The sequence below is a fragment of the Hyperolius riggenbachi genome, chromosome 3, assembly GCF_040937935.1.
Source record: "Hyperolius riggenbachi isolate aHypRig1 chromosome 3, aHypRig1.pri, whole genome shotgun sequence".
Classification (NCBI taxonomy): domain Eukaryota; kingdom Metazoa; phylum Chordata; class Amphibia; order Anura; family Hyperoliidae; genus Hyperolius; species Hyperolius riggenbachi.
Genome location: NC_090648.1, coordinates 37,339,913 through 37,365,712, shown reverse-complemented (window position 1 = coordinate 37,365,712; position 25,800 = coordinate 37,339,913). Strand labels below are relative to the sequence as shown.

At 42.6% G+C, this 25,800-nt stretch overlaps 1 protein-coding gene across 1 annotated transcript in view; it reads right to left on the bottom strand.

The window, feature by feature from the left end:
* Positions 1-804: 804 nt before the first annotated feature.
* Positions 805-25,800, bottom strand: part of LOC137562044 (extracellular calcium-sensing receptor-like) — a 46,908-nt gene continuing 21,912 nt past the window's right edge. Inside the window, exons 3-6 of the mRNA XM_068273385.1 lie at positions 22,398-22,880; positions 9,176-9,403; positions 6,153-6,276; positions 805-1,721 (exon numbers count right to left, since the gene is read on the bottom strand). Coding sequence (XP_068129486.1) covers positions 805-1,721; positions 6,153-6,276; positions 9,176-9,403; positions 22,398-22,880 — 1,752 coding nt within the window. The remainder of the gene's footprint in view (positions 1,722-6,152; positions 6,277-9,175; positions 9,404-22,397; positions 22,881-25,800) is intronic.

Genomic DNA, 25,800 nt, shown 5'->3' with positions numbered 1-25,800 from the left:
GTAGGTAGTACTCCCGGCTCACCCCCTCCCCCTCCCCGCCGCTGCTATTACCTGCAGGCAGCGGCCGCTTCCTAATCTGCGTTCCTCTTCTTAAACTTTTCAGCGTGTATCACAGCAGCGCGCCCGGCGCTGCTGCTGTGACGATGCAGAGTGCAGGAAAGAGCGCGACTCCCTATAACGGCGATCTGTATCGCCGTTACCAAGGGAACCGCTCTTTCCTGCCCCTGCATCGTCACAGCAGCAGCGCCGGGCGCGCTGCTGTGATACACGCTGAAAAGTTTAAGAAGAGGAACGCGGATTAGGAAGCGGCCGCTGCCTGCAGGTAATAGCAGCGGCGGCCGCGGGGGGAGCGGGGCGCGGAACACCCACCACTAACCACTATACCACCAGGGAAGACTCGCATACAAGCCGACCCCCCAACTTTTGACCCCTTTTTTGGGGGTCAAAAATTCGGCTTGTATGCGAGTATATACGGTATATGGACCTACATTTTCATTCTGTGTCAGAGATTAATATTGTATTAAAGTGTTTCTAAATAAACTAATGGCACAAGAATTTTCTATTTATTATTACTTCAGAGCATTTGTTTTTATTTTTTTGTGTTCTTTAAAATTAGCAGGACTGTTACTCTTTTCCATAAATTATGTAATCTGTAAACGCCAAATGAATCTTAACTGGTATAATAGTAAAACTAATGACACAATATTGATAATGTATATTTAATAAGCTTATACTAATATATATCGAGTATACGTGACATTTGATACCTAAAAAGATAGACACATTTTTTAGGTCTAAATTCTGTTAGTCACGTGACTTTTTTTTGCTTCTTCCTGTGAGATATTCTTTTGAATTCATGTCAGGTCTGAACAAAATGATGAAACATTTAGAGAGGAACATACAGATGACAAGAGCCCAGCTTGAGGCCAGTATGGCAAATATCTCCATGGCCACAGTATACTTGCCCTGAGCACTGAGGTATGCTGGGATGAAGGATATCCAGACACTGAGGAAGGCCAGCATGCTGAAAGTAATAAACTGGGCTTCATTATAACTGTCAGGAAGTCTCCTCGCCAGGAAGGCCACAATGAAACAAATGGTGGCCAGAAGAAAGAGGTAACCCAACATGGTCCAAAAGGCTATAGAAGAATTTTCATTACACTCAACAATAATGATTCCAGGTTTAGTCTGAATGTTGTTTTGTGCAAAGGGAGGAGCAACTGACAGCCAAATAGTGCAAAAAATAAACTGTGTTAAACTACATTTAAAAATAATGAGATAGGATACTCGAGTAGTAGTCCATTTCCGCAGACTGCTGCCTGGTCTGGTGGCCATGAAAGCCAACACCACCATGATAGTTTTGGCCAAGATGCAGGAAACACAGAGAGCAAACACCAGACCAAATGAAGCCTGGCGCAGAAGGCATGTCTCAGGTTGGGGGTATCCAATGAATACTAAAGGACAAATGAAACAGAGACACAGAAGTACCAGTAGAAGACAGCTTAGTGTATAGTTGTTGGCTTTGACAATTGGAGTGTGTTTATGCTGCATAAACATCTTTAAAATAAAAACTGGAGTAAAGGAAGAAAAAATGCTGACAGCTGCTAAAATGGATCCCATTGGTTCTTCAAAAGCAAGAAATTCAAATGTCTTAGGAACACAGGTGGTCCTCTCTGAATTTGGCCATTGATCCCAGGAACACTTCATACAACCCACAGAATCTAGATAAAAACAAAAACAAAACAAACAAAAAAACTATTATAAAACAGAAATACTTGTTTTTTAGCACCAGCAGCAAGGTTTAACAAAGATGAATTGCCACACCTCACATTTAAATTAGAAAATCTAGGATTACATAGTTATATAGTTAAATAGGTAGTGCAACAGGTCCGGGATTCTCAGTTCCTTGGAACTGTTGAGAAAAGGAATACCAGGAGCCCAGTAGTGTAGTATTGTTAAAGCCCTGGAGGTTCAATTTAGGAACAATTGAATACTCACAAGGATTGGGTTGCAATCCTGCAACCACCATATGTGTGTGTGGGAAATTTGGACCGGTCCCGCTCGGTCTCCCGGTCTGCTCTGGAACTGGGCGGTCGCTCTCCTCCTGGGGTCTTCTCTACTAGTGAAACAGGTCCCAACGTAGTGGAGGTCAACACCTCTGTGAGAGGTTTTGGAGTACTCGATAGGGGTTGTGGGGAGGCACACAATATGTAGGTACTGACTGAATATGAAAATAATAAAATTAGGTTTCTTACCTTTATTGAAAACTCACTGAGATGGATAACAGGGAGTCTTTATTTAAAAAAAAATGGTTATACTGTTGAAAACACATTTCATGGGATGCAGTCCGCTTCCTCAGGTCAATAAAACAGAAACAACTGATCTTGTGGATTTGTAGGAGACTGTTATGGACTTGGAGGAGGCTTCCTCTTCCTCACTGCTGCTGGACTTGTATTCAGCTTGCTCCCTGGTGCTCTGCTTCATCTGTCCTGTGTCACGCAGGAATGTGGAGTTGGAGTCAAGGAGTCAGAGTCGGAGCAGCGTTACTTTAGCTAACGCTGCTTGGCATTGTACACGGTTACCTAAATTGTTATTAACCAGTATTCCTAAGTTCTTCTCCGAGGCTGATGTTCACAGTTGGATGCCATTTTTTTTATATCATGATCTACCATTGGTTTGTCCAAGTTGCATGACTTTACATTTATCAACATTAAATTTCATCTGCCCTGTGCCTGCCCATATGGCCATGCTGTTAAGGTCCTGTTGTAATATGTCACTATCTGTCTTAGTGTTCATAATTCTGCATAATTTTGTATCATCTGCAAAGATGGCTACATTACACTGTATTCCATGTACTAGATCAAATTGAACAAAAATTGGACCAAGTACTGACCCCCGCGGTACCCCACTACTAACAGTTTACCATTTTAAGTATGTTCCGTTTACCACCACTCTTTGCCTTCTATCCCTTAACCAGTTCTCTATCCACATTCACACATTTTGTCCTAGTCCTTGTATCCTCAGTTGCTGTGCCAGGCTATGGTGGGGATCTGTGTCAAAAGCCTTTGTAAAGTCCAAGTACACTACCTCTATAGCTTTCCCAAGATCTACATTTTCATTCACCACTTCATAAAAGCTGAGCATGTTGGTGAGGCAGGACCTGTCCTTAGTAAAACCATATTGTTGAACTGAAATAAAATTATTCTGTGCTACATAATTTTGTATAGCATCCCTTAGGATACATTCAAGGAGTGTACACACAACTGATGTTAAGCTTACAAGTCTTATCTTTTTCCCTTCTTGAATAAGGGGAAACAGCAACTGTACGTCAGTCATAAGGGATAGACCCACTTGACAGAGAATCACAGAAAATAAGATAAGGTGGCTTATAGATCATAGTTCCCCAACCCTGTCCTCCAGGCCCACCAACAGTACATGTTTTGCAGGAAACCACAAACATGCACAGGTGAGGTAATTAGTGTCTCAGTAGAGCTTATTAAATACCTCTGCTCTGTGGCTTTCCACAAAACATGCACTGTTGGTGGGCCTTGAGGACAGGGTTGGGGAACACTGTTAAAAAAGATAAATGAACTCAACTCCTTTAATACCCCTGGTGGATGCCATCTGGGCCAGGAGCCGTGTCTATCTTAGGGTGGCCACTAACGATCCAATCTTTTTCTTCCAACCTTACCATTTCTATGTAATATAAGGGAACTGCCTATAGTATCCATTCAGTATATTCACTTAGTTTACTCTTCCACTACATAGATTTGGTAAGATTGGATGAAAAAGATTGGATCGTTAGTGGACACCCTTAATCTTATTTAATCATGCCTACACACCTTCCTGTGGTAGGCAATTCATGCTCAATGAGGTAGATTGGGAACAACCCAGGGCCATATTATGAGCTAAGGTCATAACCTTGGTAAAGACAGAAGTGAAGCAAGCATTTAAAATTTCCGCTTCAGCTTGATTCTCCACAATTAAATCTCCAGTCTGATCTTGTAAAAGTCATATATTCTCTACCTTCTTACTTTTAGAGTTTATATATTTGTAAAACTTTTTGGGATTTGACTTTATATCACTAACCACTTTTTTTCCTCTTCCAGTTTCCACAAGTCTGATTACTTTTTTTGCAGTTTTTGTTACAATTCCTATAATTCTTTAGTGTACCTTGCTGATTATTTCATCTTACTTTCCGTCGATCTGTGGATATGACCGCAAAGCCAAACCAAAATTATCCTTCCTAGTAGTAAAGAGGAGCATGAATTTTACATAATTTTACATCGTAATTCGCTATTACAATGTGAAATCATAATGCTAAATTTTGAGAAAAAAGTAATTAGTTTTGTATGTAAACGTAATCAAGAACCATAACCCTCCATACATGCTATCATCACCAAAATTGCTAGACATGTAAAGGGGAATAGTGGAAACAAGTTGATTTGTTTTTTCAAAAAAAAAAAAAAAACCCTTACAATTTTTGAGAAGCTTAAATTTAAAAATGTGATTTAAAAACTGTAATTTTTCTGAGTTTAAAAACTATTTTTCCCTTTCACTTTTAAAATCAATTTTCTTAAAAACTACAAGGCCTTTTTGTGAAAAAAAAAAAAAAAAAGAAGAAGTTTGACTTATTCCTATGATTCCCCTTAAAGGATAACCGAAGTTACATGTGACATGATGAGATAGACATGGGTATGTACAGTGCCTAGCACACAAATAACTATGCTGTGTTCCTTTTTTTTCTTTCTCTGCCTAAAAGAGTTAAATATCAGGTATGTAAGTGGCTGACACAGTCCTGACTCAGACAGGAAGTGACTACAGTGTGACCCTCACTGATAAGAAATTCCAACTATAAAACACTTTCCTAGCAGAAAATGGCTTTTGAGAGCAGGAAAGAGATTATAAAGGTAAATAGTTCATAGATGTTAGCTCTGGCATACTTTAATGAATGTGACATTGAGCAAAAACAGTAAAACAGTTACAACTTAAAAAGTAGATTTAAACATAAAATAATACTGTGGAATAGCTTAAAAAGTCATTTTTAGGAGAAGGAAGATAGATACAGTCGTTTATTTAATTTGTTTATTTTCGCTTCGGGTGTCCTTTAATATACCTAGCAAATGGTGACAATAGCACATATGGGGGCTTTGCTATTAACAGCTAAAGTTGGCAGTGCTGGTCGTAATGGAAAAATCTATGCTTACGGATCATTACGCGTAATTGTATGCTATTATGCATTACGCAATTACGGTTACGGAGTAGGAAATTATCTACGGGTCATCACTGTAATTATGCGTTAACTTACGCATAAGGATACAGTAATGCAGGCGCTTACGCTACAATGTTACGCTTAATGCCGCAATACCCACGCGTACGTTTTGACGCATGCATGGATGATGCGTACGCAATAGATGTCACTGTGACCGGGCACGCTCAGCTTCAAAGCCTCGTGATTGGCTATTGCGTACAAAACAACAGGAACAAACATGTTGACTGATTGGCTACTCTTAGAACAGGGGAGTTGTACGTTAGTAATTACGCGTAAAATTATGCGTAAGGCAGCGTACAATTATGCATACCTACACAATTACGGTAGACGGCGCAATTACAATACCGCTTTACGCCTTATGCATACACAATTACGCGTAAGACCATAAGTTATGTGTAATGCTTACGCGTAAAATTGTAGTGAATTACGATGCGTAATTACACGCATTGGTAATTTCGGCCCAGCACTGAAAGTCGGCACAAAATTATGTAAAAAATTACACATAATTATAAATGAATTACAAAAAATCAGTTGAATGCCCAAATCATAATTATGTATGGCTGTAATTGCAAAAAAATTTACAGTTTATGATCATCGCTACTTCCTAGCTGAGTGTCAGATTGTGAGTGTCAGAGCTGCAGATGTGGAAGATAAGTATCAGTAGGGATGCTCAACTCAGGTACCGGATGACATCCAAATAGTTGTTATTCGAATTTCATCCGGTCAAATCAAATCACCTATGCGGGCTGGGCGGGGGAATTAAACTTACTCATCATGACGTCTTCTTCGGTCCGTCCCTACTAGGGGCTTGATACGGATTGATGCAGTACACAGAAACTGTGTATCATGGCAATGCCTATTGCCTACTGATATTACTTACCAGTCTGATTGGAGATCTCTCCTTGTAGACATGGGACACACTCAAAGCAGCAGACAGGTTGTCCTTGTAAAGCAGCCTTCCTGAACCCTGGGGGACAACTCTCACTGCAGACTGAGCGAGGGACCTGCATAAATATTTAACATTTTAAATTTGCTGTTTATTTGTGCATAAAGCCATTGCATTTAAAGCAGAATTTCAGTATAGCTTAGCATACAGTAAGTACCTGCTAATTGGCCATTATTATTATAGTAGTAGTAGACGGCGTAGTGGTGGTAGTAGCAGCAGTGGTAGTAGTAGTGATTTGTATGTTGCCAGCATCTTGGTGCCAGCATCCAGCAGCATAATGGTATATACATTATATAGAGTACAGGCAGGGCTGGATTTACTACAAGGCACAGTAGGCGTATGCCTACATGTGTCTTATGTGGCAAGAGTAGCTCCCCTCCTTTCCCAAATGTCCCCTCTCTCAGCAGAGCCAGAGGGTGATGTCACTTACCAACCAGCTCTAGTCCAGCAGCCACAGGCACGTAGTTGGGGAGAAGATCTGAGGCTTTATAAGTGCCTCCTATGAAAGAGCAGCATGGTGGACAGTGTGGGTATTGCATTCTCTCTGCACTGCACCCACTTTGGCCACACACACTGCCATTTGCAGCTTGCTTTTCTCATCTAAGTAGTGGGGTGGGCTTGAGGAAATGTAAGAGGGTGACTTAGTTGTGTGTAGCCCCTGATCATGTGTAGCCCCGCCCACAATTGTATGGTAACTAGGGATATTATACATATACCTGTATATATATATATATATATATATATATATATATATATATATATATATATATATATATATATATATTATCATTAGGGAAGCTCCCTCCTTCAATATCTTCAAGAAGGCTCTCAAAACGCACCTTTTCACTCTGACCTACCACCCCTCACAAGTCCTCTTAACCCACAGCTGAACTCTGGTCCCCTACCTTTCGTGGCCCTACCTCTCCCTCTAGATTGTAAGCCTTTGGGCAGAGTCCTCCTCCTTTTGTGTCCTACCTGATCATGCACCTCCATTACTCTGAACCCATGCTATGCATCTGAGTGAACCTAACTTGCCTAATCTCCATGCTCCCCTCCAGTGACTGACCAAGCATTACCTGGTACTCATACTGTGCTGTGTGATCTGGTTTTTTTGTATTCCTGTATTGTCATATTGCAGTATGTCAGCTCTAAATATTGTCTGTAACCTAAACTAATGCCCAGCGCTGCGTAATATGTTGGCGCTTTATAAATACAACAAATAAATAAATTATTACGTTAGAAGGGGCCTTGTCCAAGATTTTGCTGGGCAGGCCCACTCTTTGAATTACACCACTGGTAGGTTGATGTACAATTAGCTCTTTATGTGATATAAGAAAATAAGGGCAGGGATTGGGGGTGTGGCTTGTATTGAGGGGTGGGGTTTAGGGTCAGGAGCTAGAATCTCTGTGCCTACAAGCTCCCGAAGTGTAAATCCGGTCCTGATTACAGGTAACATATGGAAGAGCAAGTAAAGCTGAGCAGGGCCGGTTCTAGACCTTTTTGCCCACTTGAGGCAAGCTTGTGAGGATGCCACACCCCCTCGGTAGTATAATTGCCCCCAGTATAGGTAGCCTGGAAGGGATAGCAGCCAGGAAGGGGCACAGCGGCGGTGAAGGGGGTCGGACCCCCCTCACCTGGGTCCCCCGTCCGCTCTCCCCCTCCAGATACGATCGCAACGTCTCCTATTGTGTCAGGCAGTAGGCGGGTGAAGTAATTACTCACCTCTTCCTTCCGCATTCCAGCATGCGTACCACTGCTCGTCACTTACTGCAATGCTGTCCACTAGTATAAAAGATAGACAGAAAACTGAAACGTGACAGTAACTAATCGGATTTGGTAAGTGCTGATTGGTCAACTTACAGCTTGATTAATTAATTGATCGGATTATTAACCACTTAAGCTCTCAGTCGTTTTCACTTTATGCATCCGAGCAATGTTCACCTCCCATTCATTAGCCTATAACTTTATCACTACTTATCACAATTAACTGATCTATATCTTGTTTTTTTCCACCACCAATTAGGCTTTCTCTAGGGGGTACATTTTGCTAAGAGCCACTTTACCGTAAATGCATTTTAACAGGAAGAATAAGAAAAAAACGGAAAAAATTCATTATTTCTCAGTTTTCGGCCATTATAGTTTTAAAATAATACATGTCTCCATAATTAAAAACCCACGTATTGTATTTGCCAATTTGTCTTGGGTATTTCACCATTTAAATTATGTCCCTATCACAATGTATGGCGACAATATTTTATTTGGAAATAAAGGTGCATTTTTTCCGTTTTGCATCCATCACTATGGAAATAGAAATATTTCATCTTTACATAGATATTTAAAAAGTTTAGACCCTTAGGTAAATATTTATGTGTTTTTTATTTTTTTTATTGTAATGTTTTTTTTTTTTTATTAAACATTTTATGTGGGCATTTTTGGGAGGGTGGGATGTAAATAGGGTTTGATTTAGGGAAATATATGAGTGTGTTAATTTTTTTTTACTTTTAGATGTAGTTTTACTTTTTGGCCACAAGATGGCAACCTTGAGTTTGTTTACATTGCATCACTCTAAGCGTACAATGTACGCTTAGAGGGACATGGGAATTAGAAAAAGCGAAGCTTCCGAGAGAAGCTGTCGCTTTTTCTGCGGGGGAGAGGAATCAGTGATCGGGCACCATAGCCCGATTCACTGATTCCTGGACTACCGAATCTGTGACCGGGAGCGCACGTGCACGCGTGCGATCGGCCGCGGGAGCGCGCCTGTCCTCCTTGACGTATTATTACGTCAAGAAGGACAAAGTGGTTAAGTACCTATTCAGCTCCTGTAAAAAAAACTAATTTTGCATAGTTGTCCTTTTTCTTATAATTTTTACTTATGCTAATTTGCCATTTTGTAAATCAATATTCATTTTGTTTGCCTCTATATAGCAGTTCGTTTTCAATAACCACTAAATACCCACCTGTGCATCCCCCATAAGCCATCGTACCAGTCGCATGTCAATGGTGAACACAGAACCAGGTGCTTTTGAGCTGTCGTAGCTTCCAACATTTGCATATCCAAAGGAACCATCTGAGGTTCTCTGCCAGTTGACAATATCATAGCCGTCTGGAATATCTCCATTTTCATCAAAGTAAATTTCTACCCCACTGCTCAGTGTTATTCTGACATTCCTGATATATGGAAGAAGCTGCAATACAAAGGACATGTGCTAACTGCATTCACCTGTCTTCAAATATTTGGGTCAATTTTACTCTTTATTTGACATTTGTTTAAATTGAAAACAACATTCTAAAATCCACTCCACCATCCTAATTTCCAGTTTTAAAATGCTGTAGTTTCTATTAATTGTAAGGAGTTATAAGGATAATGAGTATAACCCCCCCCCTCCCAAAAATAAAAAAAAAGCAACAACATAAAACAAGGGGAACATATGATGGGACAAGGGGCAATGCATATAAGTCAAATGTTCTATTAAATACTGAGCAGGGAGGATCTGTAATTGCAGTGCTGGCCACAACGAGTTACAGCATTAGGAGGGGAGTGGGTGGGGCCAGGTAATTTTCTCTGTTCTGAAGAAGAAACTCAAATTCTTTTGTTGATAAGAAGCTACACAATGCAGCCTGGCAGAAGCTGCTTTCAATATTTTTATTTTTTTTACAGATAATTTTATTAAATTTTCACAAATAATCAGAACAAACATTTACAAAAAAAAAACATAAGACAATCAGAGTGTCCTTCATCATTACAAGTTCAGACAACAGTCGTTTCAAGGTAGATTACAGCAGGTAGCATATGAAACATTCACTAAATTGAGTAACAGGTAGAGTTGAGCCGAAATTTTCGTAATTTCGCATTACTATAATTACGCATGCGAAATTTGCGATTACGATGCAAAATTACGGTAGCGTAATTGCCATTAAAATCGTAATTGAAAATACCATAAGCGTAATTTTCAACGCGTAATTTCGCGTTTCGTTCATGCCGTAATTTCGCATTAAACGCTACCGTAATTTCGCGTTAAACCGTAACGCTCCGTATAATATAAAAAAGCTGCCGACTTTAAGGGTTAATAGCAAAGCCCCCTTAAATGCTAAGAGCCTCAAATTTGGAGAATATATAAAGGAGATCAGGAGGAATAAGAGGAAAAATTTTTTTTTCAAAAAGACCTTATAGTTTTTGAGAAAATCGATGCTAAAGTTTCAAAGTAAAAATGTATACATTTAAAAACCCGCCGACTTTAACGGTTAATAGCAAAGCCTGCTTAAAGTTTAGGAACACCAAATTCCTAGGGTATATTAAGGGGATCAGTGGGAATAAGAGGAAAACATTTTTTTTCAAAAAGACCTTATAGTTTCTGAGAAAATCGATTTTTAAGTTTCAAGGGCAAAAATGTCTTTTAAATGCGGAAAATGTCAGTTTTTTTTGCACAGGTAACAATAGTGTATTATTTTCATAGATTCCCCCAAGTGGGAAGAGTTTTACTTACTTCGTTCTGAGTGTGGGAAATATAAAAAAAAACGACGTGGGGTCCCCCCTCCCAGACCTCTTTAACCCCTTGTCCCCCATGCAGACTGGGATAGCCAGAATGCGGAGCACCGGCCGCGTAGGGCTCCGCACCCTGACTATACCAGCCCGCATGGTCCATGGATTGGGGGGTCTCGGAAGGGGAGGGGCAGCCAAGCTTTCCCCTCCCCCTCCGAGCCCTTGTCCAATCCAAGGACAAGGGGCTCTTCTCCACCTCCGATGGGCGGTGGAGGTGGAGGCCGCGATTTCCTAGGGGGGTTCATGGTGGAATCTGGGAGTCCCCTTTAAAAAGGGGTCCCCCAGATGCCCACCCCCCCTCCCAGGAGAAATGAGTATAGAGGTACTTGTACCCCTTACCCATTTCCTTTAAGAGTTAAAAGTAAATAAACACACAAACACTTAGAAAAAGTATTTTAATTGAACAAAAAACATAACCACGAAAAAAGTCCTTTAATATTCTTAATTAACCAATAATACTTACCTGTCCCTTTAACTACTTCCCGACCGCCGTATAGACAAATGGCGGCCGGGAAGCAGACGCCGCAAGGACCGCCGTATTGACAAATGGCGGCGGTCCTTGTTTGGGCATGGGCGGAGCGATCGCGTCATCCGTGACGCGATCCTCCGCCTCCGCCTGTCGCCGCTCACTCGCCGCAACATCCCGCCGGCCATACGGAAGCGCCGGCGGGATGTTAACCCGACGATCGCCGCATACAAAGTGTATAATACACTTTGTAATGTTTACAAAGTGTATTATACAGGCTGCCTCCTGCCCTGGTGGTCCCAATGTCCGAGGGACCACCAGGGCAGGCTGCAGCCACCCTAGTCTGCACCAAGCACACTGATTTTCTCCCCCCCCCCGCCCCAGATCGCCCACAGCACCCATCAGACCCCCCCTGCCCACCCCCCAGACCCCTGTTTGCACCCAATCACCCCCCTAATCACCCATCAATCACTCCCTGTCCCTATCTGTCAACGCTATTTTTTTTTATACCCCCCCCCTGCCCCCTGCTCCCTCCTGATCACCCCCCACCCCCCAGATTCTCCCCAGACCCCCCCCAGACCCCCCCCCCTATGCACTGTATGCATCTATCCCCCCTGATCACCTGTCAATCACCTGTCAATCACCCGTCAATCACCCATCAATCACCCATCAATCACCCCCTGTCACTGCCACCCATCAATCAGCCCCTAACCTGCCCCTTGCGGGCAATCTGATCACCCCCCCACACCAATAGATCGCCCGCAGATCCGACATCAGATCACCTCCCAAATCCATTGTTTACATCTATTCTCTCCTCTAAACACACACTAATTACCCATCAATCACCCATCAATCACCCCCTATCACCACCTGTCACTTTTACCTATCAGATCAGACCCTAATCTGCCCCTTGCGGGCACCCAATCACCCGCCCACATGCTCAGATTGCCCTCAGACCCCCCCTTATCAATTCACCAGTGCATTCATTACATCTGTTCTTCCCTGTAATAACCCACTGATCACCTGTCAATCACCTATCACCCATCAATCACCCCCTGTCACTGCCACCCATCAATCAGCCCCTAACCTGCCCCTTGCGGGCAATCTGATCACCCACCCACACCATTAGATCGCCCGCAAACCCGCCGTCAGATTACCTCCCAAATGTATTGTTTACATCTGTTATCTTCTCTAAACACCCACTAATTACCCATCAATCACCCATCAATCACCCCCTATCACTGTTACCTATCAGATCAGACCCTAATCTGCCCCTTGCGGGCACCCAATCACCCGCCTACACGCTCAGATTACCCTCAGACCCCCCCCTTATCAATTCGCCAGGGCATTATTTACATCTATCCTTCCCTGTAATAACCCACTGATCACCTGTCAATCACCTGCCAATCACCTATCACCCATCAATCACCCCCTGTCACTGCCACCCAACAATCAGCCCCTAACCTGCCCCTTGCGGGCAATCTGATTACCCACCCACACCAATAGATCGCCCGCAGATCCGACATCAGATCACCACCCAAGCGCAGCGTTTACTCTCCTCTAAACACCCACTAATTACCCATCAATCACCCATCAATCACCCCCTATCACCACCTGTCACTGTTACCCATCAGATCAGACCCTAATCTGCCCCTTGCGGGCACCCAATCACCCGCCTACACGCTCAGATTACCCTCAGACCCCCCCTTATCAATTCGCCAGTGCAATATTTACATCTGTTCTCCCCTGTAATAACCCACTGATTACCTGTCAATCACCTGTCAATCACCTATCAATCACCCATCAATCACCCCCTGTCACTGCCACCCATCAATCACCCCCTGTCACTGCCACCCATCAATCACCCACTGTCACTGCCACCCATCAATCAGCCCCTAACCTGCCCCTTGCGGCAATCTGATCACCCACCCACACCAATAGATCGCTCGCAGATCCGACGTCCGATCACCTCCCAAGTGCAGTGTTTACATCTGTTCTCTACCCTAAACACCCACTAATTACCCATCAATCACCCCCTGTCACTGCTACCTATCAGATTAGACCCCTATCTGCCCCCAGGGCACTCAATCACCCGCCCACACCCTCAGAATGCCCTCAGACCCCAGCCCTGATCACCTCGCCAGTGCATTGCTTGCATCTATTCCCCCCTCTAATCACACCTTGAGACACCCATCAATCACCTCCTGTCACCCCCTAGCACACCTACCCATCAGATCAGGCCCTAATTTGCCCCGTGTGGGCTCCTGATCACTCGGCCAAACCCTCAGATCCCCCTCAGACCCCCTTCCGATCACCTCCCCAGTGCATTGATTGCATCTATTTTCCCCTCTAACCACCCCCTGAGACACCCATCAATCACCTCCTGTCACCCCCCTAGCACTCCTATCCATCAGATCAGGCCCAATACAACCTGTCATCTAAAAGGCCACCCTGCTTATGACCGGTTCCACAAAATTCGCCCCCTCATAGACCACCTGTCATCAAAATTTGCAGATGCTTATACCCCTGAACAGTCATTTTGAGACATTTGGTTTCCAGACTACTCACGTTTTGGGCCCGTAAAATGCCAGGGCGGTATAGGAACCCCACAAGTGTCCCCATTTTAGAAAAAAAGACACCCCAAGGTATTCTGTTAGGTGTATGACGAGTTCATAGAAGATTTTATTTTTTGTCAAAAGTTAGCGGAAATTAATTTTTATTGTTTTTTTTTCACAAAGTGTCATTTTTCACTAACTTGTGACAAAAAATAAAATCTTCTATGAACTCGCCATACACCTAACGGAATACCTTGGGGTGTCTTCTTTCTAAAATGGGGTCACTTGTGGGGTTCCTATACTGCCCTGGCATTTTAGGGGCCCTAAACCGCGAGGAGTAGTCTAGAAAACAAATGCTTCAAAATGACCTGTGAATAGGACGTTGGGCCCCTTAGCGCACCTAGGCTGCAAAAAATTGTCACACATGTGGTACCGCCGTACTCAGGAAAAGTAGTATAATGTGTTTTGGGGTGTATTTTTACACATACCCATGCTGGATGGGAGAAATTTCTATGTAAATGGACAACTGTGTGTAAAAAAATCAAACAATTGTCATTTACAGAGATATTTCTCCCACTTAGCATGGGTATGTGTAAAAATACACCCCAAAACGTATTATACTACTTCTCCTGAGTACGGCGGTACCACATGTGTGGCACTTTTTTACACCCTAAGTACGCTAAGGGGCCCAAAGTCCAATGAGTACCTTTAGGATTTCACAGGTCATTTTGCGACATTTGGTTTCAAGACTACTCCTCACGGTTTAGGGCCCCTAAAATGCCAGGGCAGTATAGGAACCCCACAAATGACCCCATTCTAGAAAGAAGACACCCAAAGGTATTCCGTACGGAGTATGGTGAGTTCATAGAAGATTTTATTTTTTGTCACAAGTTAGCGGAAAATGACACTTTGTGAAAAAAAACTATTAAAATCGATTTCCGCTAACTTGTGACAAAAAAATAAAAACTTCTATGAACTCACCATACTCCTAACGGAATACCTTGGGGTGTCTTCTTTCTAAAATGGGGTCATTAGTGGGGTTCCTATACTGCCCTGGCATTTTAGGGGCCCTAAACCGTGAGGAGTAGTCTTGAAACAAAAATGACCTGTGAAATCCTAAAGGTACTCATTGGACTTTGGGCCCCTTAGTGCAGTTAGGGTGCAAAAAAGTGCCACACACGTGGTATCGCCGTACTCGGGAGAAGTAGTATAATGTGTTTTGGGGTGTATTTTTACACATACCCATGCTGGGTGGGAGAAATACCTCTGTAAATGACAATCTTTTGATTTTTTTACACACAATTGTCCATTTACAGAGGTATTTCTCCCACCCAGCATGGGTATGTGTAAAAATACACCCCAAAACACATTGTACTACTTCTCCCGAGTATGGCGATACCACATGTGTGGCACTTTTTTGCACCCTAACTGCGCAAAAGGGCCCAAAGTCCAATGAGTACCTTTAGAATTTCACAGGTCATTTTGAGAAATTTCGTTTCAAGACTACTCCTCACGGTTTAGGGCCCCTAAAATGCCAGGGCAGTATAGGAACCCCACAAATGACCCCATTTTAGAAAGAAGACACCCAAAGGTATTCCGTTAGGAGTATGGTGAGTTCATAGAAGATTTTATTTTTTTGTCAAAAGTTAGCGGAAATTGATTTTAATTGTGTTTTTTCACAAAGTGTCATTTTCCGCTAACTTTTGACAAAAAATAAAATCTTCTATGAACTCACCATACTCCTAACGGAATACCTTGGGGTGTCTTCTTTCTAAAATGGGGTCATTTGTGGGGTTCCTATACTGTCCTGGCATTTTAGGGGCCCTAAACCGTGAGGAGTAGTCTTGAAACGAAATTTCTCAAAATGACCTGTGAAATTCTAAAGGTACTCATTGGACTTTGGGCCCTTTAGCGCAGTTAGGGTGCAAAAAAAGTGCCACACATGTGGTATCGCCGTACTCAGGAGAAGTAGTATAATGTGTTTTGTGGTGTATTTTTACACATACCCATGCTGAGTGGGAGAAAGATCTCTGTAAATGGACAATTGTGTGTAAAAAAAATTAACAAATTGTCATTTACAGAGATATTTCTCCCACCCAGCATGGGTATGTGTAAAAATACACCCCAAAACACATTATACTACTTCTCCTGAGTACGGCAATACCACATGTGTGGCACTTTTTTGCAGCCTAACTGCACTAAGGGGTCCAAAGTCCAATGAGCACCTTTAGGCTTTACAGGGGTGCTTACAATTTAGCACCCCCCAAAATGTCAGGACAGTAAACACACCCCACAAATGACCCCATTTTGGAAAGTAGACACTTCAAGGTATTCAGAGAGGGGCATGGTGAGTCCGTGGCAGATTTCATTTTTTTTTGTCGCAAGTTAGAAGAAATGGAAACTTTTTTTTTTTTTTTTTTTTCACAAAGTGTCATTTTCCGCTTACTTGTGACAAAAAATAATATCTTCTATGAACTCACTATGCCTCTCAGTGAATACTTTGGGATGTCTTCTTTCCAAAATGGGGTCATTTGGGGGGTATTTATACTATCCTGGAATTCTAGCCCCTCATGAAACATGACAGAGGGTCAGAAAAGTCAGAGATGCTTGAAAATGGGAAAATTCACTTTTTGCACCATAGTTTGTAAACGCTATAACTTTTACCCAAACCAATAAATATACACTGAATGGGTTTTTTTTTATCAAAAACATGTTTGTCCACATTTTTCGCGCTGCATGTATACAGAAATTTTACTTTATTTGAAAAATGTCAGCACAGAAAGTTAAAAAAATCATTTTTTTGCCAAAATTCATGTCTTTTTTGCTGAATATAATAAAAAGTAAAAATCGCAGGAGCAATCAAATAGCCCCAAAAGAAAGCTGTATTAGTGACAAGAAAAGGAGCCAAAATTCATTTAGGTGGTAGGTTGTATGAGCGAGCAATAAACCGTGAAAGCTGCAGTGGTCTGAATGGAAAAAAGTGGCCGGTCCTTAAGGGGTAGAAAGCCCTAGGTCCTCAAGTGGTTAAATAAATGATCCCACGCAATATCCTCGGAAATGTTCTATCAGTTACAATGTAACAAAGTTATTACAATGTAACAACTTTGTTACATTGTAACTACGCCGCACCCGACGTCACTCGCCGCTCAGCCGCCAAAGCCCGCATACACTTACGCGTCCGTGCAGGACGCTAAGTCCCCGCTGGTCCCCGCTGTCCACCCCGCCCACATCTGTCACCCACATGTCACCCACATGTGGGTGACATGTGGTTGACATGTGGGAGAGGCGGGGAGGGCAGCGGAGCCGGCGGGGACTTAGCGGGGACTTAGCGTCCTGCACGGAGTCCGGACCCGACAGAGCTCTGAGCTATATAGCTCAGAGCTCTCTAAGCATCTTTGTATTTGGGCTCCATGGAGCCCCATTGGTCCTTAGCAGACCAATGGGGTTCCTTCAAATCAGAAGGAACCCCATTGGTCTGCTAAGGACCAATGGGGCTCCTTGGAGCCCAAATACAAAGATGCTTAGAGAGCTCTGAGCTATATAGCTCAGAGCTCTGTTGGGTCCGTGCAGGACGCGTATGCGGCGGCTGAGTGGCGAGTGGCGTCGGGTGCGGCGTAGTTACAATGTAACAAAGTTGTTACATTGTAATAACTTTGTTACATTGTAACTGATAGAACATTTCCGAGGATATTGCGTGGGATCATTTATTTAAAGGGACAGGTAAGTATTATTGGTTAATTAAGAATATTAAAGGACTTTTTTCGTGGTTATGTTTTTTGTTCAATTAAAATACTTTTTCTAAGTGTTTGTGTGTTTATTTACTTTTAACTCTTAAAGGAAATGGGTAATGGGTACAAGTACCTCTATACTCATTTCTCCTGGGAGGGGGGGTGGGCATCTGGGGGACCCCTTTTTAAAGGGGACTCCCAGATTCCACCATGAACCCCCCCCCCCAGGAAATCGCGGCCTCCACCTCCACCACCCATCGGAGGTGGAGAAGAGCCCCTTGTCCTTGGATTGGACAAGGGCTCGGAGGGGGAGGGGAAAGCTTGGCTGCCCCTCCCCTTCCGAGACCCCCAATCCATGGACCATGCGGGCTGGTATAGTCAGGGTGCGGAGCCCCACGCGGCCGGTGCTCCGCATTTTGGCTATCCCAGCCTGCATGGGGGACAAGGGGTTAAAGAGGTCTGAGAGGGGGGACCCCACGTCGTTTTTTTTAATATTTCCCACACTCAGAACGAAGTAAGTAAAACTCTTCCCACTTGGGGGAATCTATGAAAATAAAACACTATTGTTACCTGTGCAAAAAAAAATGGACATTTTCCGCATTTAAAAGACATTTTTGCCCTTGAAACTTAAAAATCGATTTTCTCAAAAACTATAAGGTCTTTTTGAAAAAAAAAATTTTTCCTCTTATTCCCACTGATCCCCTTAATATACACTAGGAATTTGGTGTTCCTAAACTTTAAAGAGAACCTGTACTGAGTAAAAATATTTAAAATAAACACATGAGGTAACTTCAAATGAACATTGCATAGTTACCTTGCCATCAGTTCCTCTCAGAAGCGCTCCATTTTCTTCTGACAATAATCCCATCCAGTTCTGACAATATTTTGTCAGATCTGAAATATATCAGTTGCTGTCAGTAAAATAGCAGTTGCTGTCAGTTATAGCTGAGAGGAAATCTGATGTACCAGGCAATGTCCATGTTTCCCTATGGCTCAAGTGGGCGATGTTACAGTTTAACTGTGTGCTGACCAGAAAGCTGTTATGGGTAATGGCTATTTTCAAAATGGAGGACGGAAAATTCCCTTGATCATAGTGAACAAATAGGACGCAGGACAGGAGAAAGACACTGAGGAGTAGACTACATGGATGGTAATTATGACTTGTGTATGCCTATTTTGACTTTTATTTTCAGTACAGGTTTTCTTTAAGCAGGCTTTGCTATTAACCGTTAAAGTCGGCGGGTTTTTAAATGTATACATTTTTACTTTGAAACTTTAACATCGATTTTCTCAAAAACTATAAGGTCTTTTTGAAAAAAAAATTTTTCCTCTTATTCCTCCTGATCTCCTTTATATATTCTCCAAATTTGAGGCTCTTAGCATTTAAGGGGGCTTTGCTATTAACCCTTAAAGTCGGCGGCTACCTAACATTGATCCATGCGTCAACTTTTCCGCTTGGGAGCATGGCCATACGCATTAAGTTCGTAATACACACTGTAATGCGAAAATTACGCGAAAATTACGGTTATGCGAAATTTCGCGAAATCCTTCTTCATTACGATTATGTACTTACGGCCATAATCGTAATTACACTAATTACGCGAAATTTCGCGAAATCGTAATTACATCATTACGCTCATCTCTAGTAACAGGTACCTTTATGATTCTTACAATACAAACATGTCAGTTACAGGGCTTAAAGGGGCACTACAGCGAAAAACTGTAAAATTTAAAATATGTGCAAACATAAACAAATAAGAAGTACTTTTTTTCCAGAGTAAAATGAACCATACATTACTTTTCTCCTATGTTGCTGTCACTTACAGGAGGTAGTAGAAATCTGACAGAAGTGACAGGTTTTGGACTAGTCAATCTCTTCATAGAGGATTCTTAGCAAGGCTTTTATTCTTTATAAAGATATTCCCTAAAAAGGAGTTAAACAATGATGCTGGCCAGCCTCCCTGCTCGCTACACAGCTTTTTGGCAGTTGGACAGAGCAACTGCCATTCATTAAGTGCTTTTGAAAATAAATATATCCCTGAGAATCCCCTATGAAGAGATGGGCTCGTCCAAAACCTGTCACTTCTGTCAGATTTCTACTACCAACTGTAAGTGACAGCAACATAGGAGAAAAGTAATTTATGGCTCATTTTAATCTGGAAAAAAAAATGTACTTCTTAATTGTATATGTTTGCACATGTTTTACATTTTACAGTTATTTGCTGTAGTGCCCCTTTAACTTATTCAATAGAAAAAAAAACGCAGTTCATGGATGAAGATCTTGCACCATTACTGTAATGTCAAGATGTGGGATTATAGTATCTGAGGCCTCCACCCAGGCTTTCCAAACCTTATCAAACTTTCAATATTTGTATTGCAAAAAGTACAGGCATGCAACGTTATTATTTTTTTCTAATTCACATACAGCGACATTGGCCTACATGCAGGTATGGCAATACTCACACATGCACGGCCATGAGAACATATCCAACGCCCTCTATTAAGATATGTTCAGAGGCAACCTGACTCTGATATATTCACTGTTGCCTCTCTGAGAGGCAACAACAGTGGGTTCAAGGAGGGCGTACATATTGTTCTTGCGGAGTTCAGCTGGATGTGGAGAGAAGCCAAGCTACAGATCTCCCTGTGCACGGCAAAGTAGGGGAATATAACAAATATATTTCCCTACCAATTACCTAGCCTTTTCCTCTATGGATGTAATTCAGGGTCTGACTTTTGCCAGCACCCAGACTACAGTGATTCCCCACTGCTCTGCTATAGCCGTACTATTTAACATTACGGTTTATGGTGGCGGCCAGAGCAGGCTCTACATGGCATGGACCTGGCACTGAAACCACCTGTCTCATCAAGGAGGATATGGGGGAAGCATCAAGACTATGCAGAGGCTTCCCTCTACTTAGGTAAGTATCTAAATTCATTTTGCAACAGCTTAGGTTTACTTTCACTTCAGTACCAGCAGTCTCTGGCCCCATATGGACCAGAAACTGCTGGTGCAAAAAAAGGGTCAGGAGCCAATGAAATAGGCGATGGCAGGGCCAATGGGATGCAGCAGCTGTCAATCACCGCCACGTGGGCCGGAGCCTGCGCAGTCTGCTCCAGCCCACGTGGCGGTGATTGACAGTGTCGATCACGCAGGTGCAGTACAGAGCGACCTCCAGGTCACTCTGACGTCATTGCCAGGGACCGGGTCGGAGCTCCGGCAAACGGCTGCGGGCGGAGATGCGGTGAGGGAGGTCCTGGGAGCTTGGGGCTGGAGGAAGCCCCCGGTAAGTAGTGTTTATTTTATTCAAATTTCCCGGATAACTCCTTTAAGGAAACATTTTATTTATATTACTTTGGACACAGGTCCCTTTGCAATAAAGGATGACTATGGCAAACCTGTTGCTATGCTTTGTTTTGTACAATTGTATGTTCCTGTGATTTAATATATTTGTTTCATGTCAGCTATTCTTATTGATAACTTCTCATAAAATTAGTTGCAGTGGACACATGCTGAGTTGTCTTCAGACTTGCTTGCATATTTAAACAAAGGCCTTAGATAAGATCAAGACTAGCTATTTGTTTTATTCTGGAAGCTTCTGTAACTAACAATAGACCCTCATGATAAGACCCTTGTGATCTAGACTTCTCATGATGCAAGGTATTGCTGACCGCCTGACAGGGGCCACCACACCATCATACCACCAAACCCTGTTTTTGAACCACAATCCAATTAACAGAACACTCAGACTGCTCACTTGGATTATAAAAGGGCAAAGCAGTCCGCTTATTTAACAAAGTTAGAAAGAAACAACATAATTAACTTATAAACACCACCAATTACATACCTAAAGGTCTAAGGGGATGAAAATAGCAAAAAACACAATTAGCTCCACAGCCTGAAACTATGGCATGGGCACAGCTATGAGTACAAACAAAAGTCCGTCCAGTTCAATGACACCTTATGGGCAGACTTACACAGAGGCAAGACCGCCTAAAACCAACAGATTATTGCCCATAACATCACATGCAGACCTGCTCCCCCATCTGCTGCAATGATGACAAAAACAAAACAACCAACAATGAAATAAAAAAAACAGGGATCCGAACCTCAATCTTTGGAAACCAGCTTTGAGGTAGCTAAAATAAAGGGAGAGAGGGTGGGGAACACTCCCCAGTTTTTCTCCAGACTACTTGGGGGCCTGTCCACAGCTGACCACTTCCTCTTTTTGGCACTTCCCTTTCCTTAGCATGCCAAGGAACTACTCCCCCAAGCTGCCTAAATTAACATCCTAGCTGCCACAACTCCCCACTGCTCCGCCAAGCAACTGCCCCCCCCCTTTCCCTCATCATGGTGGCTATACCCTTGCCTCAGCGCATGTCAGGCCTAGCTGGAAGTTATTCTGTAATACCTATAAGAGCCAGGTGAGCTGTGTTTAGAGAGATAATTGTGCTGCAGTTATTAGTGAGCAGATCTGCTGTATATTCTTCAATCAATTATTTTGTTTCAGTGCGTAACATCGTGAAATCAGATGGAGATACCTGCCATGGCTTGAAATTCCAGACACTCGCACAGGTCTCAGAAGAAAAGAGCCCATTGCCTCTCTTACAAGTTCTCATGTTTTCCAAAGCCCTGGCTAAAACATGGACTGCAGCATACATTCTGTGAGAGAATTTTAATTTGGCAATAAAACTGGAACTGTCCCTCACACTGCTCAAACTTTCATTTCCTGTACACACATTGAGAGGAGCTTGTGATGAACTTGAATTCCTCGTTGCAGCCAAAAAATTACAGTTAAAAATGTTTTCCCAGGCTGATTTCATCCATTTCTGTTGTAAATTAGAGTGATGCTCCACCCTAATAAGGAAATCACTTAATCCTGGAACTACTTGACTTTTACTTCCTAATCCAACAGCACCAGACAGAACTGGAAAGTACTTTTCCATGATAAAAAAGGAGTTTCTGGACCATCCAACATTGGCAACAAAAATCTTTCCACTTATCTTCTGTTTCAACATCTCATTCATGATAGGAACCATATCTGAATTAGTGGCAAAAGCAATAATCACTGTTGCAGTTGATTCTTTGATGGTCTTTACTATGCGAGGAGCATTACGGTCTGCCAGACTCACACGAATAGCTTCAGTGAAGGCCACACATCCTCCAGCTTTGATTATTTCTTGTCTAATTGGCTGAATTCCACTTTCACCATAATCATTATCTGTAGCCAGTAGACCAACCCAGGTCCAACCAAAGTGAAGAACAAGTTTTCCTAAACCCAAAGTCTGAAACTTATCACTGGCAATTGTCCTGAAGAAGGAGGGAAACTTCCGTCGATCACTCAAGAGAGCTACAGATGACAGAAAACTAACCTGGAAAAGGAATCAGGAAAATCTATAAACTATACATCTTACAAGTGCAACAGCTTCCTTTATAGTCCTCTCCATATGTTGTACATCTTCTCTGCCTACTTTAGTCTTTTATATTTTTGATTGTTTTCTTACACACTGGAGCTCAATACACATTGGAGCTCATTGGCAATCTGAAGTGAGGAAACTCACTTTGGGTTTGATACATACCTAAGTATTTCTGCGCGCAGCGTTGAGAACCATGCCTGAAGCTGGGTGCCATCACAACAATAATGTAATATGGGGCTCTGGCAGTTGCCTGTAGGGTTGTTCATCAAGACCTCATGATCACTGCATAGCCGTGATTCAAGAGCATTTTTCCACTATCCGACATCGTGATCCGAATCCATGATCACCTCTCGATCACAGATTCATTTTCCGGAATGCACTCGTGATCGTGGTCCAAATCCGGGCCGTGATTAAACCTCTAAAACCCGCTGACTTTAGTGGTTAATAGCAAAGCCCCCTTACATGGTATAAACACCCAATTTGTCAGATATGTTAAGAATAACAGTGGGAACAAGAGGATTTTTTTTTCAAAAAGACCTTATAGTTTTTGAGAAAATCGATTTTAAAATTTCAAAGGAAAAAAGTTACATTTAAATGTGGTAAATGACAGTTAGTTAAGGAAGCAAAACCCGACGACTTTAAAGGTTAATGGCAAAGCCCCCTTACATCCTAGAAACACCAAATGTGCAGTTAGTGGGAAAAAAATAATCTTTTCCTATTTTTTAAAACTTTTTTTTATGTTCAGATGTTGAGAAATAAAAAAAAATGATGTGGGGTCATTTACCCAGCATTTACCCAGCATATTTAGCCACTTGTCCCCCATGCAGTCTGTGATAGCCAGAATGTGGAGCACTGGCTGACTGGGGCTTCGCACCCTGAGCTATACCAGCCCACATGGTCCATGGTATGGTGTTAAAAAGTTAGTGGGAAAAAATAATCGTTTCCTACTTTTTAAAACTTTTTTTTATGTTCAGATGTTGGGAAATTAAAAAAAAATGATGTAGGGTCATTTACCCAGCATATTTAGCCACTTGTCCCCCATGCAGTCTGTGATAGCCAGAATGTGGAGCCCTGGCCGACTGGGGCTTTGTACCCTGAGCTATACCAGCCCACATGGTCCATGGTAGTGGGGGGCTCTGGGGGGGAGGGGCGGCCAAGCCTTCCCCTCCGCCCCGGAGCCCTTGTCCAATCCATGGACAAGTAACTTTTTTCCTTTGAAAATTTAAAATTGATTTTCTCAAAAACTATAAGGTCTTGTAACGATTGGTGTGGCAAACAGAAGTCTGGTTATTGTGTGATCTGCAGTATAACCAATAACTCAGACACTATACCTGATTTTATATGGTGATCTGCAGAATCACCAATAATGCAAGTATAGCTAACAAGGTAATAGCAAGTGCACAGTGCTTGGTGCAACAGTAATACTGATTCGTTTTTGGCAGAACCTCACCAGAGGAGCTGGTGGGTACTATCAGTAAGGAACCTCAAAGACATCAGTAATCTGAGCGAACAAGTCATCAATCAGAGGAAGAGGGTAACGATTTTTTACAGTAATTTTGTTCAATTCTCTGTAATCGATCCATGGCCGAAGGCCACCGTCTTTCTTTTGTACAAAAAAAGAAACCTGCCCCGGCCGGGGACCTAGATGGACAGATGAGACCTTTGGCTAAATTTTCTTTAATATACTCCTGCGTGGCAAGTTTTTCAGGCCCCGAAAGGTTATATAAATGGCCTCTAGGGGGCATACAACCTGATCTCAAGTCAATGGGGCAGTCAAAACTTCGATGAGGAGGAAGTTTGTCTGCCGCCTTGGGACAAAAAACGTCAGCAAAATCAGAATACTGAATAGGCAACCCCTCCACTTGAACCTTGTTAGCACACACCATGACTTTTTCCATACAATAATGATGGCAGTAGGAGGACCAGCTCAACAATTGCCTGGAACTCCAGTTGATCTGAGGGGAATGTTTTTGAAGCCACGGCATACCAAGGATCACAGTGGAGGTAGCCATCTTAAGTACAAAGAACTGTATCTGTTCCTTATGCAAAGCCCCTATTTGACACAACAGTACAGGAGTATGAGAAAGAGGTTGTTTGCCCTGCAGTGGGGAATCATCCACTGCAGTAACAACAATCTGAAGTCCCAAAGAGAAAAGAGGAAAACCAAACCTAACAGCAAAATCATAATCCATAAAATTTGCTGCGGAACCCGAGTCCATAAAGGCCTGTGTTGACTGGACTTGATCTTCCCAGGTAATAGAACACGGGAGAAGTAAGCGACTATTCTTTAGAGGTAACACAGAATCGCCTAGGGTAGTACCTCCAGCTACACCTAGGTGATAGAGTTTTCCGCCTTCCTGGGACAGGTTTGTACCACATGACCCTTCTCTGCACAGTACAGGCAGAGTCTCTCAGTACGTCTCCTATTTTTCTCAACCTCAGAGAGATTGGATTGTCCGATTTGCATCGATTCGTCCTGAGGAGGAGAAGAAGGGGTAGGAGCAGAGAAAGGAACACTCTACCTCGAGTTTGTCTTTGGTAACGAACTCGACGGTCAATCTTCACAGCTAAAGAGATTGCCTCGTCTACTGTTTTAGGTTCTGGGTGGCTTAACATCAGATCAGCAACAGCATCAGATAACCCCGATAAAAAACAGTCTAGTAAAGCATACTGCCCCCATCTGGCTGACACCGCCCATTTTCTAAACTCAGCAGCGTAAGTTTCAACAGTGTTATAACCTTGTCGGAGAGTTTTGAGTTTCCTCTCTGATGTCATAGCTAAATCTGGATCATCATATATAATAGCCATTGCTTTAAAAAACTCTTGAACTGATGTTAATGCCTCATGACCAGTGGAGAGACTGTAAGCCCAAGTC